Consider the following 15,750-nt stretch of genomic DNA (forward strand, 5'->3'; position numbering starts at 1 on the left):
TGAATTAGCATGTTACTAGCATGATTCTAGCATGAATTAGCATGTTATTAGCATGATTCTAGCATGAATTAGCATGTTACTAGCATGATTCTAGCATGAATTAGCATGTTACTAGCATGATTCTAGCATGAATTAGCATGTTACTAGCATGATTCTAGCATGGATTAGCATGTAACTAGCATGATTCTAGCATGAATTAGCATGTTACTAGCATGTTTCTAGCATGAATTAGCATGTTACTAGCATGTTTCTAGCATTAATTAGCATGTTATTAGCATGTTTCTAGCATGAATTAGCATGTTTCTAGCATGAATTAGCATGTTATTAGCATGATTCTAGCATGAATTAGCATGTTACTAGCATGATTCTAGCATGAATTAGCATGTTACTAGCATGTTTCTAGCATGAATTAGCATGTTACTAGCATGATTCTAGCATGAATTAGCATTTTACTAGCATGATTCTAGCATGGATTAGCATGTTACTAGCATGTTTCTAGCATGAATTAGCATGTTACTAGCATGTTTCTAGCATGGATTAGCATGTTACTAGCATGTTTCTAGCATGAATTAGCATGTTACTAGCATGATTCTAGCATGAATTAGCATGTTACTAGCATGATTCTAGCATGAATTAGCATGTTACTAGCATGTTACTAGCATGTTTCTAGCATGAATTAGCATGTTACTAGCATGATTCTAGCATGAATTAGCATGTTACTAGCATGATTCTAGCATGAATTAGCATGTTATTAGCATGATTCTAGCATGAATTAGCATGTTACTAGCATGATTCTAGCATGTTACTAGCATGTTTCTAGCATGAATTAGCATGTTATTAGCATGTTTCTAGCATGAATTAGCATGTTGTTAGCATGATTCTAGCATGAATTACCATGTTTCTAGCATGAATTAGCATGTAACTAGCATGATTCTAGCATGAATTAGCATGTAACTAGCATGTTACTAGCATGATTCTAGCATGAATCAGCTTGTTTCTAGGATGAATTAGCATGTTGTTAGCATGATTCTAGCATGAATTAGCATGTTACTAGCATGACTAGCATGTCACTATCGTGTTGCTAGCACCTTTCTAGCAAGATTAGCATGTCAGTAGGATGTTAAAACTGTTAGCGTGTGTTAGAATAGCTAGTCACAGTCTCTGGGACAGTTGCTAGGGTGCTGAAATTGGTTGCTAGGGAGTGGCTAGTAAGTTTAAAGGTAATCAGTGATTGGCTGCTGGCTAGACTGAGTTGAATGAGGCCAGACTCTAGTCTGTAGGACAGTCTGATGCAGAGTTATGAGCTCACAAAGGTTGATCCAATGTTAAGTAAATGGGAGTCTTTTACAATGGAAGTCTATGGGACAGTTGCTAGGGTGCTGTAAGTGGTTGCTAGGGAGTGGCTAGTAAGTTAAAAAGTCATCAGTTATTGGCTGCTGGCTAGACTGAGTTAAATGAGTCCAGTTAGAAGTCTGTAGGACAGTCTGATGCAGAGTTATAAGCTCACAAAGTTTGACCCAATGTTAAGTCAATGGGACTTTTGGGTTTTTTCTGGGTCGTTTTTCGGAAAACCCAAGGTCGGATCAGTTAGAAAAGATATAGCAACCCGAGTCAGACCAGTTTGAAGGTTTGACGAAAGTTTGAAGTATGTAGCTTGAAAGGCCTAGGAGGAGATACACTTAGAAATTAGTCTCAGAAGAATAAGAAGAAGAAGAAGAAGAAGAAGAAGAAGAAGAATAATAATAAGTTTAAGATAGATAACAGTATGCTGGCTTTTCAAGCCACCATAATAAGTTTAAGATAGATAACAATATGCTGGCTTTTCAAGCCACCATAATAACAATGATAAAAGCAAACTAGATATTAAAGTTGAGGACAAACTTTATGGTGGCTTGAAAAGCCGAGTCTGAATTAGCATGTTACTAGCATGAATTAGCAAGTAACTAGCATGATTCTAACATAAATTAGCATGTAACTAGCATGATTCTAGCATGAATTAGCACGTTACTAGCATGTTTCTAGCATGAATTAGCATGATTCTAGCATGAATTAGCATGTTACTAGCATGTTTCTAGCATGAGTTAGCATGTTACTAGCATGTTTCTAGCATGAATTAGCATGTTACTAGCATGTTTCTAGCATGAATTAGCATGTTACTAGCATGATTTAGCATGTTATTAGCATGATTCTAGCATGAATTAGCATGTTTCTAGCATGAATTAGCATGTTATTAGCATGATTCTAGCATGAATTAGCATGTTACTAGCATGATTCTAGCATGAATTAGCATGTTACTAGCATGATTCTATTATGAATTAGCATGTTACTAGCATGATTCTAGCATGGATTAGCATGTAACTAGCATGATTCTAGCATGAATTAGCATGTTACTAGCATGTTTCTAGCATGAATTAGCATGTTATTAGCATGATTCTAGCATGAATTAACATGTTACTAGCATGATTCTACCATGAATTAGCATGTTACTAGCATGTTTCTAGCATGAATTAGCATGTTACTAGCATTATTCTAGCATGAATTAGCATGTTACTAGCATGTTTCTAGCATGAATTAGCATGTTACTAGCATGTTTCTAGTATGAATTAGCATGTTATTAGCATGATTCTAGCATGAATTAGCATGTTACTAGCATGATTCTAGCATGGATTAGCATGTTACTAGCATGTTTCTAGCATGAATTAGCATGTTACTAGCATGATTCTAGCATGAATTAGCATGTTATTAGCATGATTCTAGCATGAATTAGCATGTTACTAGCAAGATTCTAGCATGAATTAGCATGTAACTAGCATGATTCTAGCATGAATTAGCATGTTACTAGCATGATTCTAGCATGAATTAGCATGTTACTAGCATGATTCTAGCATGAATTAGCATGTTACTAGCATGATTCTTGCATGAATTAGCATGTTACTAGCATGTTTCTAGCATAAATTAGCATGTTACTAGCATGTTTCTAGCATGAATTAGCATGTTACTAGCATGATTCTAGCATGAATTAGCATGGTACTAGCATGAATTAGCATGTTATTAGCATGATTCTAGCATGAATTAGCATGTTACTAGCATGATTCTAGCATGAATTAGCATGATTCTAGCATGAATTAGCATGTTACTAGCATGATTTTAGCATGAATTAGCATGTTACTAGCATGAATTAGCATGTTACTAGCATGATTCTAGCATGAATTAGCATGTTTACTAGCATGATTCTAGCATAAATTAGCATGTTATGAGTATGATTCTAGCATGAATTAGCATGTTACTAGCATGATTCTAGCATGAATTAGCATGTTACTAGCATGTTTCTAGCATGAATTAGCATGTTACTAGCATGATTCTAGCATGAATTAGCATGTTACTAGCATGTCTCTAGCATGAATTAGCATGTTACTAGCATGTCTCTAGCATGAATTAGCATGTTATTAGCATGAATTAGCATGTTTCTAGCATGAATTAGCATGATTCTAACATGAATTAGCATGTTACTAGCATGTTTCTAGCATGTTACTAGCATGATTCTAGCATGTTACTAGCATGTTTCTAGCATGAATTAGCATGTTACTAGCATGTTTCTAGCATGAATTAGCATATTGTTAGCATGATTCTAGCATGAATTAGCATGTTTCTAGCATGAATTAGCATGTAACTAGCATGATTCTAGCATTTATTAGCATGTAACTAGCATGTTACTAGCATGATTCTAGCATGAATCAGCTTGTTTCTAGCATGAATTAGCATGTTGTTGGCATGATTCTAGCATGAATTAGCATGTTACTAGCATGACTAGCATGTCACTATCGTGTTGCTAGCACCTTTCTAGCAAGATTAGCATGTCAGTAGGATGTTAAAACTGTTAGCGTGTGTTAGAATAGCTAGTCACAGTCTCTGGGACAGTTGCTAGGGTGCTGAAATTGGTTGCTAGGGAGTGGCTAGTAAGTTTAAAGGTAATCAGTGATTGGCTGTTGGCTAGACTGAGTTGAATGAGGCCAGACTCTAGTCTGTAGGACAGTCTGATGCAGAGTTCTGAGCTCACAAAGGTTGATCCAATGTTAAGTAAATGGGAGTCTTTTACAATGGAAGTCTATGGGACAGTTGCTAGGGTGCTGTAAGTGGTTGCTAGGGAGTGGCTAGTAAGTTAAAAAGTCATCAGTTATTGGCTGCTGGCTAGACTGAGTTAAATGAGTCCAGTTAGAAGTCTGTAGGACAGTCGGATGCAGAGTTATGAGCTCACAAAGTTTGACCCAATGTTAAGTCAATGGGACTTTTGGGATTTTTCTGGGTCGTTTTTCGGAAAACCCAAGGTCGGATCAGTTAGAAAAGATATAGCAACCCGAGTCAGACCAGTTTGAAGGTTTGACGAAAGTTTGAAGTATGTAGCTTGAAAGGCCTAGGAGGAGATACACTTAGAAATTAGTCTCAGAAGAATAAGAAGAAGAAGAAGAAGAAGAAGAAGAAGAAGAAGAAGAAGAATAATAATAAGTTTAAGATAGACAACAGTATGCTGGCTTTTCAAGCCACCATAATAAACACATTCAAGGATTCTGATTAATTTCATAATATATCTGTCTCTGAAAGCATTTCTTCCTATAACTCCATCTCGAAAGCAGGAAACACACTCTTAATCATAAAGTGAGAAAGAGGGGCCTCACCTTCAACCCACAGACACCGTTTCCATGGTAAAACTCTCAACATATTCCTCAATTACAGAGACAGCACTGCATTATCTGAAACTGCTAATAAATGGTCACTCTGTCAATTGCTTTCTGATGATGCCACATTATCAGCTCAGATATAAATAGTAAAGTTAATGAAGTTGAGTTAAAACTGATAGTTGTTTGTAATTATAAGTGCTAACTTATGCTTTAAAGGTTATTTATGAAATTCTGATTGTCAAATAAGCTCCATGAAAATCAATTCAATTCATGTTTGTTTCTATAGGGCGTTTACAATGTAGATTGCATCAAAGCAGCTTAACATAAAAGCTCTAGTAAATTAAAACGGTGTCAGTCCAGTTTTTGGAGTTCAGATCAAGGAGATCAAGTTAAGATCAATTTAGTTTAGTTCAGTGTGGTTTCAAACACTGAAGAGCAAATCCATCAATGCACAGCTCCACAAGTCTAAAACCAAGCAAGCAGAGGAACAAAACTTCAACAAATGACAAAAGTGAAGGGAAAAAAAAACCTTGAGAAACCAGGCTCAGTTGGGCAAAACCAAATGTAAACGTAAACATGGGTGGAATAATGTTATCATCACTAAATGTAGTCGATGTAAATATGTAATAAAGAAAAACATACTTATTATTTTATACATTTTATTAAAGTAGTAATGAAAAATTTTTCCGATCTCAAAGAAAATACTATTTTACATAGTGTCAGAAAAGTGGCTAATTCGTACGAATTCATAGTTTAATCTGTATAAAAAAATATGATTTTTAAAGAGAGGTGTTCCACTAAACCCCCACCCCTAACCCTACCCTGCATAAAGGGAGGAGGCCATGCAAAGTAGCCACAAAATAAAAATAAAAAGTTACAAATTGCTGTGAGATTGCATTGATCAGAATAAGATACTCAACTTTGTTATTTTTAATTGAGACAACCGAGTAAAAGCTAGGGCTGCACGATAATGCGATATTTTATGTTTCTGCGATAAATATTGCGATATGAATACAGTTTTACAGTTTTAATAGCTCTGTTTGTATTCAGGTACAGAGATTGAAAAATCACAAGGCAGGAAATGCGTTTCATACTTTGCTTTGTCTTGTTTGTAGTCCTAAAAAGAATTCTTAGAGCAAGGGAAAATATTGTTTTGTTTTCACCTTCAGGAGAAATAAGTCAAAATTAACAGTTTTTTGCTTAAAGCAGTCAAAATAAATGTATATGAGCAATTCCATGCAAATGTCAACTTTGCCATGAAAAAAAAATGTTTTCGCCAAAACATCAAAACTGTTTCTACTTTTGTGTAAGCAAGTTTTTTAACAGTGCTTTAAAAATACTCAAAAATTTACCTGTTAATGTTTTCAAACTATTATATTCGATTTACCAAAATCACACAAGTGGCAATTTCACATCTGTCACATCCATAACGGAGAGGTGTCATCCATAATGGAGCTTTTTCCTCATAAATGCAAAAAATGTCAAACAAATAAAATCAATCGTGTTTGTTCTATAGTGAGCCGACTCTTATCCTTTTGATGAGCATTGTTTATTTTGGGTTGTGAAGTTTAATTCACAGAATTTCTACAAATTATGCTGTATATTGAAAAATTTAATTTTTTCGTCACATCCATAACGCATGTTCATTTCCCTCATTTTAAATGTAGAAAAAGTTTACAGATTGATATTTTTCTGCTGTCATAACTCTGTGGTTGGTTGTTTTGTAAAATATAAACAGATGTTTTGATATAAATGTTAATGAATACTTTTAATGTGAATTTATGTTTTGAGATTTTACTGCAAAGGTCACATCCATAACGCTGGAATTGCTCATATAAAATTCAGTATAAATAATTAAATATAATTTATCTTTGTTACACATTCAAACATCAGTTTTTTTTAGCCCAAATGTTTTAACTCTCTTGAAATGCTGAGTCACAGGCCTTAAAATGCATGTAAATTATATACTTTCACTCTATTATGGTTGAACTCATCAGTGACTCTACAAATCACATGTGTTCTGTAGCTCCTGGTCAACTAGACTTCAGACTCAACATTTTATATGTTGCGATGTGACTATTGTGGATGTGCACATTGCGATACTGATGCAGAAATTATATATTGTCCAGCCCTAGTAAAACCTAAAGATTTAAAATGACAATTAATTCGTAATTAGGGCTGGACGATTCTAAAATTAAAGAGTTTAATAATAAACCACAATAATTATTTAATACGAATGACTGGATTTTGTTGTCAAAAGCATAGAGTTTAGTACCAATCTGAAATTTTAAAAACGTTCATTTCCCACTAACATTTGGGCGCTGTTAAGCACATTGCCACACCACCATCAGTTCACCACTCTTCACAGATACAGGGACACTGGAGCATTTCAAAGTCACGTCAATTAGCTAGTCTGTCTATGAGCTGATACACAAGCAATCTACTGATGGATCCACTGATCTATACGGCTTTGAATTGCTTCATGTCAGTGTTTCCATATTTGCACTTGGTGAATAGAGGTGAAGAGCGGTAAACCAATGACCTTCATGGTCAATCACAGTCATTTCTGTTGAGCACATGAACACAATGGCCAATCATCTGTGTTTAAGAACGTGCTCATCAGTCCTCAAATGTTAGCAGGAAATGGATGTAGGGTTGTCACGATACCATAAATTTAGGCCACAATACTATACCAGCTTAAGTATCACTATACCAAGTACAGTAGTATCGCGATACTGTATTAATTCATAACTCAAATCTATGAAATAAAGCAAATTGTCACAAATACTATATGTTATAATACATAAATGTAATTCATAATTCCCGTTTTTGAAAACATTTGTACAGATATTTTGTATCTGTAAATTTCCATTTCTCTTTGTATTGTATGTTTTATTAGTATATACTGTGACTCTTCTGTTGTTCCTGCAATAATAATAAATAATTAAATAAATCATTGACCACACCATATGCTCTGTCATGACTACAGAAAACTACGACCCATCTGAATCGACGGTTCTGTTTTCAACTCGGCCCCACCTGTGCTCGGCTAATCTCACTGACCAGCAGCTGCGGCTGTGGCTCAACTCGATTGCATATAAATTGAAAGTATCGCGCGTGGAAAGTGAAGAATCAGCATTGAGAGACACAAAAACGATCGCGCACGTGAGCTGTGAGAAATAACCCACGAGACGGTCTATCGGGCCCACAAGAGATGTGCACACGCGATGGTTTACAACAAACTCACTGGCTCCCGTTTCATCGAATCTAGGTTAAGTTCTGTGCGCAATTATACTTTTGCAGTTCACTGTGCGCGTAAACATCCCCGGTGCGCTCGGTTCTTTTTGGCATAGATTTGGCGTCATGCTAATCAGTCAATTCGCTCACTTATGCTCCATCTTTCCATTATAGTCAACGTTATCATAGGCTACAAATGTTATATACGAAAGGAGTGAAGATATCAGTGTTTTCCGCCATAGCTTATTTATTTAATTAATGGCTCAATAATCATTAACTCATCTGAACTATTGTAAAACCGTTAAAGACGATACTACCGTTTACAAACTACAGTGGCACTGCCAGTATTTTGGAGCCATAGTATCACGGTGCTACGGAAGTACCGGTAAACTGTGCAACCCTAAATTGATGTTTTAAAATTTCAGTACTGATTAGTAGCAAAGTCGATACTTCTGACAACACTAATAACTACTGTTACAATGAAAATAGTGAAATGTATAATATTATAATTATTTTGTTAAGAAAAGATATTTTGAAGCCTGAAAGCCTGTTTTCATTGCATTTGCATCTTGAGAAACAAAAAGGAGGACGATACTTCAGCACGTTAAAATTCTAGTAACCAAAGCTGAGGTTACAGTCGCTTAATGAGTCAGCGTCATCTACTGAAGGAAAAATATGTCTTGCATATTGTGAGTTTGAGTGGGCAGCGTGTTTCAAAAGCCCAACAGGACATCTTATCAAGTCAGAGACTGCAAACAGGTGAAATTATGTAACTGCTTTGAGCAAATAAACATGTTGGTTGAGTGGGCTAAAAACAAGCATCATCGGCACGTGGGCACATTTTTTTTTTAGGGCACATTAAAAACTTTCCACTCAGCAAAAACAAGGTCCAATTATTATTATTTTTCATTTTGATGTGCCTTTAAGTTAATTGCTTTTTTTTACTTTAAAAGTTCATTTTAAGTTCTAAATAATTCATCAACTCATGTTTTTTTTTTTCAAAAACACTTACACACTGCCTTCGAATGTTCATCTCTCATCCAACACTTTGGTTTGGGTTTGATTTTTTTTTTTTTTTTTTGCATCCGTAGCCAGGGATTTGACAGGTGGTTTAACAATTTACAGACACCATGGCATTGTTTTTTAAATTTGGGTAATTGCAGATCATACAGTAGTATGACATTTTCTTTAAAGATTTCATAAAGACTTTTGTATTATAGTATAATTATAATAATAATAATAATAATAATAATAATAATAATAATAATAATAAAACATTATAGTGATAGAAAATTAAATGCCTTAAAATATTTACAGAAAATTACATATTATAATATAAGTATTTACATTATATTCTAATTAATTTTTTTAATAAATTTAACATTTTAAAAATCATATATTACATTTTGCATAACTTATGTTGAACTTCTGACAGGGCAAGTAAAAAACTGAATGTGTTTTGTGTTTTGCCATACATTTCAAAAATGATTTATTTTGATTCTCCCCCCAAAATGATTATTAAAATTTAAAATGTCTTGATAAATTATCTTATGCATTTTTATTATAACACATAATACATGTATCTTAAAATATGTTTAAGTAACTTTAAAAGCCTGCATTCATACAAATTGTGCTTAACTATCATGTCCATAACTGGAGTCTAGTCCTTTTATTTATACGGAAGGAAAAGACAATGAATTTGCATATAACTGTTATTAACAGAAAATAAGAGGCCTGTCAATAGAAAGATACATTCCTGGGAAGAGTACATACATTTGTGAATTGGTGTGAAAGCATAAATCTTTTGACAAACACTATATAAGAATAAATAAATAAATTAACACTGTTGGAAACATTGAGGTCTAGACTAAAATGACGCCGAGAACAGCCATAAATGAGAGAGAGCTGTGCATTCCGACCAATAGGAGCTCCAAAAGATGTTTTCTGTTTATGAATACTTTAAATAACCAAAATATAAAATATATACAAGCAAAGGTCAAATAAAGGTTTCAAATAACATTGCTATAGGCATTTTTTAAAAGTTAAAGTGTCTTAACATATAAACTAAATCAACAGACTACTGTATAGTGATAATCACAACTTTACAAACTGTGATTTAAAACAAAAGTAGTATTTTTGAAAATTCAACAATAAAACAGTACAAGGCTGTGTAATAAATGTGTTTAATGAGGAAACCAATCCTATGGAGCATTGCTAAACATGACTGAGGTTATGTTTATCAACTTGTATATCAAGTTAATAGTTGTATCTATAGTAACATTATATTTCAAGTTTATTGCAAAATTTTAAATGTACTGTATAAAGTAATAGTTGATAGAGAACTTTAGAGAGATTTACTTGATTACATGATTCGCAGTGCTTCATGGGAGTGCTTTTGTTTGAACCATCCCTTAAGGCAGTGGTTCTCAATTCCAGCCTTCGGGGCCCCCACCCTGTGCATTTTGTATTTCTCTCTTATTTAAGGTTGTTGCTAGATTAGATACGATTGTGCCTGTAAGTTAAGGAGAATTATTTATTAAATTTCACATTTTTTGTATTTATTAACATCTACCCTTAACCTAAACCCAACCAAATCACAGTTATGTAAAAATAGTAGTTGTACCAAGAATTATTAAAATTAACCCCCCAAAAAATAATTTTATTAACACCTACCCCCACCCCAACCCTAAACCCAACCATCACAGTACACTGTAAAAATTGTAATTATTGTTATACTGTGTTAGAAAAACGATGCTATATTGATGTGCATATCCACAACTGTATCCTATATAGACTTTACCCTTATTGGATCTCTCTGTTAATGAGTTGATCTAAATCAGGTGCATTAAGGAAGACATACAAACCAGAATTGAGAGAACCACTGCTGTAAAGTGACAAACAAATTCAACAAGAAGCATATATGATTCATTATCATCCTCAATCATCCGCCTTTATTAATTATTGCTTTAAATCTATTTCCGGATGCAGTAAGCATGAAGAATGAATCTTTTCTTTCCTGAACCCAAATGCCAATTCTTAATAGATGCTCTCTTCACAACTGATACTTTACTTATGATACATATTAGTGATGTCAAAATTTCTGACTTGATTTAAAAATTTAAAAAATTGTGCAGGTTCTTAAACACAGCTGATTGGCCATGGTTCACATGCTCAACAGATATAACTGATTTGCTAAAATGATCAGCGCTGCAAGCACTTAAACCATAGGTGGAAACTAATTTGCAGTATGCAGTATGCAAATTTGATACCCAGTGGTTGATCTTGGTATTGCAGGCCTGCCTGGTTCAAAACACATGCAAGTGCAGGTCGCCAGATCGATGACACCAACAGGAGCGAGCCTGACTATAGAGCCTAAAGGCTGATTTAAGTTGTGTTCTAAATAAAAGCAACTGCAGACGATAACATTAATATTTTCCATATCAAAAGGAGTTTTTGTTCTAACCAACACCTGAAATTTATATATTAGAAATGGCTTTTATTTCTTGCAGCTGAACAACAGAAAACTGACAATGATCAAGTACACCTCTTGTGCTTTAGTCAGTGTTAAATTGTAATAATGTGAGTTTGAACATAACATTTATTGCCATACTACTGAACGCAGCAGCATATAGTTCTCCTCAGATCTTGAAAATAAAAACAGTTTGAAATTGAACTTTAGAACTGTGAATCACTCAGTGATTCAGCATGTACATTTAATAATGTTAAAGAGGTTTAATGCGTACCTTACCATTTCGTTGGAGTGCAGTAAGTGCACTATTCTGTGCTTCTGAATGGCTGTATATAAATTTCTGTCGTGTTTCGTTTGGTGTAAACAGCCCAATTCCTTATCACTGTGCATCTCGTAACGTAGTGTTGTTAACCTGCTCACCTAATGTTTACATTAGAAATATCTATATTATTTGCAAATTAACCACCTCATGTGGAACTCTGAATCTGCGTCTCATTTCGCAGTCTGCTACTGTCCACCTGAGGTCGCATTTCGGTCACGCATACTTTGAGAGCTTTTCTAAATGAATGAATCAAAGACGCAGTTTTCCACCAAGGCAACAACGAACAAGACAAACAGGTGACCGCGAACCTAAGGTTGCATATACGGTATTCAGTTTCTAAATGTTTTAGTTCAAATTTTTGTTAGAATTTTTTTTGCACGGTAATACTGTATATCGAAGTAAAATAGGGAGAAGGTTTGACGGTATGAAAATTTGGATACCGCCCAAGCCTATTTACAGTAATGACCGTCTTTGTGGCTGGCTCATGTAATTTATCCAGAAACAGCAATATTGGATTCCAACATTAGATTGGTAACAGTTCCTTTCATATGCGCATCTTCTCCATTAATTGTCTTATCCATGACTTCTGACACTGAAATATACAATGTGTGGCGTGCAGGTTCAAAAGTGTGTCTGAGATGATGAGTGTGTGACTGAGAGCCCTGAATTATGCCGTTTTTTTGGCAGGTGTGTTTGTAAGTCCATGTTTTTTTTTCCACTTCAAAGAGCGCAAAGTTTCTGTGACTTCTTCCCTGCTCGCTGACGCTGCCATGTTGTTTTTGTGTTTCTATAGCAAATGCAGGGGGGAACTATGGGAACCCAGACGGGAGCGTCACATGTTAGGGTGAAAACCGATTTTCATTCTAACAAATCGATATACAAACTTTACACTCTAATTAATCGATAAAATCGATTTATCACCCAGCTCTACTCACAAAAAAAATTAACATGGCCTGAAAAAGAAAAACCAAGGTCAACTAGAGTTTGCGTGAATTCTGTTATACTGTGCTGTGAAAAGTGGTGAAATAAAGCAAGTTGATTAGACATTGATAAAGCACGGGATTGCTTCATATTTCCATTTCCATACTGAGAGGTTGTTGTGATCTTCTATTGGTCTCACACATTCACATGATGCAATTTTGCGTATCAGAGTTCACCATACTTGAACTTTGCAATTTCAAAGCAAAGTACGCAACATACGAAATTTGTCACACAAGCCTGCATTTCCGGTCTGCTGCATTCACAAGCATATGAAAGAAAGTCTATTGCGTCTTTGCAGCTTAATAAGCTTTTTCATTCTTCTAGTACAAGTAAAAGAGTTTAAATTGTCTTCACAGGGATATACTGATAGTAAACAGTTCACACTGCAAAACACCATAAAACAGCGGTGAGAAATCCACAGTTAAGAAAGCATCTGATTATATTGATAGTTTTGATTATTTGTACAAGCTCTGCAATTCACAGACATCGTGTTGACAGATGAGGCCTTTTAATAATAGTTTAATCATACATAACTATATAGGTAAACCGAGTATATGGCTAGGTGAGAGTGAGAATATAGTTTGAATTAATCCTTTTCTTTGAAAGACACACTGATTACACATTACAAGTTTTCATTTCACATGTTATGAGTGAAACATCAAATGCTCTTTATTTTCCAAGCAAAATCATCTTGAGTGCTTCAGCTAAATTAAAAAAGAAAATCTGTCTAGAATCTTTCACATATGAAAAATCCTGGATTGTTTAAGGCAAACTTTGTGTAAAATATGAACAAACCCATTAATAGGCTGAACTTGGGTTAAACCTATCCAGTTTTACAGACTGGGCTCAGGTTAAGCCAGGACTGGGCCTTAGTTATTTAAGCTTTTTTTTTTATCCTTAAAGCACATTAGTGGTGAGCATCTTGAGAAAACAATTGCACAAAACAATTTTAAGACGCGGTATCTTTAGTAAAAGGCAGCTCAAACATAGCATTAGTCTGAGACCAGCTTTAAGCTTAATCTTTGAAACTGGGGTTTAACTTAAAATGTAAACAATTGGTTGAGTTTCTCCATATTATACCTAGAATTGGATTGAAACAACCTAAATTTTAAAGTCTTTTAAAGTTTTAAACATTTTACAACAAAAAAAAAACATTGTCCAGATGCACCAAAAAGACAAAGAATTCTGACAGATTAAAGTCCAAAAACTACAAATCCTGTATAAAATTGCTAGGAAATTTCTAAAAATAAACAAATAAATAACATATCCTCCAAACTTCTAACGCATTTGTGAGAGGTCAGAATTGCATGCAACCCAATCATAAAGGTTGATGGGATGTGGATGTTGTATAAGCCATCAGACGGGCATTTAAAAACACTAATGGAGGGCTTATTGGCCACCTGTTACCTAACCATGCTTAGGACTTCAAGGCTGAACAATTCGAGGAGGTTAATTATAGTTGATCCTTAGGAAATGACACTTCCCATGCCATACATTTCTTCCAATGTGCAAAGTCACCTATTTACTATTGAGTTCAGTTTAACCAAAACAGGGTCATATAAACCTTAATAAAGCCCTTTGATGGGTGAGCAACACTGCCACACAGTACTGCAATATTTATATACAAACGGCCCGAAATGTTAAAGGTTTATGCAAATATGTCATTAAAAACGAAGTGCTTTCTTGTTTAAGAAACCAAGCGTTCTACAATGGCTACAATATGGCGTATATAGCATAGTCAAGTGTTCATAAACAAGAGCATCTGTGATTACTCAGTCTGCGTTGATTCAAAGCGCAACCTATTCAATAGCCTTGCGACAATGTACGATGGTTGGCGAAATATTCCGATCCACTCGATCACTTACTTTCGGTGATCTTCTGCAATCCCAGCACATCCTCCGGGCTGATGGTTTTGTTGGCGAGCAGTTCCTCCTCTGTGGTTACAGGGACCCCGACGTCTGTCGTGTTGCAGCCCTTCTTGACTTTCATGGCCTCGGTTGAATCCGGCTTGGAGTTCGCCTTGCTGCTGCGGATGCTGTGGCGGTTCTTGCCGTTGCCGGTCTCTCCGTTGCTGCTGCTGCAACTACCGGGATTAACGCCGCCGGACTTCTTAGAGCTCTCATCAAATGTTTGCTGTTTTAGTTGTTCTTAAATGTTTACAAAAAAAAAAATCAGAGTTCATTTTAATTCAAATATTATTTGTGAATCATTTGCACTAAAATAAACTGGCAATAGATTTTTCACCAATTAAGTCCAATTCAGGCTATTTAAAAAAGGCTAATGTCAAGGTGCAAACATCTTAGTCTCTATTTCAGCAGTGAAAATGCAGAATAACGCAAATCCTACAAACTGCACTATTTTTTATTTCTGAATAAATAAATAAATGTCTAATAAATGTCTTTGAACTATTCAGGTGAGCCATTGATTCAGTGAATGATCTGCTTAAATTAATGATACAGAGTCATTCAATCATTGAGACTTGTGTCACTCATAAGATTTATGCAATGCTAATTGTTGTGTTAATGTATTCATGCCACCACTGAGCAACATTAACTAATATTTCCCAAGAGAAATTATATTTTCATTAACTCTTTTTACATTTTCTTTTATATACAGTTGAAGTCAGAATTATTAGCCCCCCTTTGAATTAGTTTTTTTAAATATTTCCCAAATGATGTTTAACAGAGCAAGGAAATTTTTACAGTATGTCTGATAATATTTTTTCCTCTGGTGAAAGTCTTTTGTTTTATTTCGGCTAGAATAAAAGCAGATTTAAATTTTTTTAAAAACATTTTAAGGACAAAAGCCCTTTAAGCAATTTATTTTTTTCGATAGTCTATAGAACAAACCATCGTTATAATAACTTGCCTAACCACCCTAACCTGCCAAGTTAACCTAATTAACCTAGTTAAGCCTTTAAATGCCATAAGCTGTATAGATGTGTCTTGAAAAATATCTAGTCAAATATTATTTACTGTCATCATGGCAAAGATAAAATAAATCAGTTATCAGAAATTAGTTATTAAAACTATTGTTAAGAAATGTGTTTGAAAAACTGATGCACT

At 34.7% G+C, this 15,750-nt stretch overlaps 1 protein-coding gene across 1 annotated transcript in view; it reads right to left on the reverse strand.

Annotated features, from left to right (window-relative positions):
• Window positions 1-14,798, reverse strand: part of unc119b (unc-119 homolog b (C. elegans)) — a 60,255-nt gene extending 45,457 nt beyond the window's left edge. The window contains exon 1 of the mRNA XM_056447105.1: window positions 14,551-14,798. Coding sequence (XP_056303080.1) covers window positions 14,551-14,674 — 124 coding nt within the window. The 5' untranslated portion in view covers window positions 14,675-14,798. The remainder of the gene's footprint in view (window positions 1-14,550) is intronic.
• Between the last annotated feature and the right edge of the window lie 952 nt (window positions 14,799-15,750).

Source organism: Danio aesculapii, chromosome 21, assembly GCF_903798145.1.
Source record: "Danio aesculapii chromosome 21, fDanAes4.1, whole genome shotgun sequence".
NCBI classification, from domain to species: domain Eukaryota; kingdom Metazoa; phylum Chordata; class Actinopteri; order Cypriniformes; family Danionidae; genus Danio; species Danio aesculapii.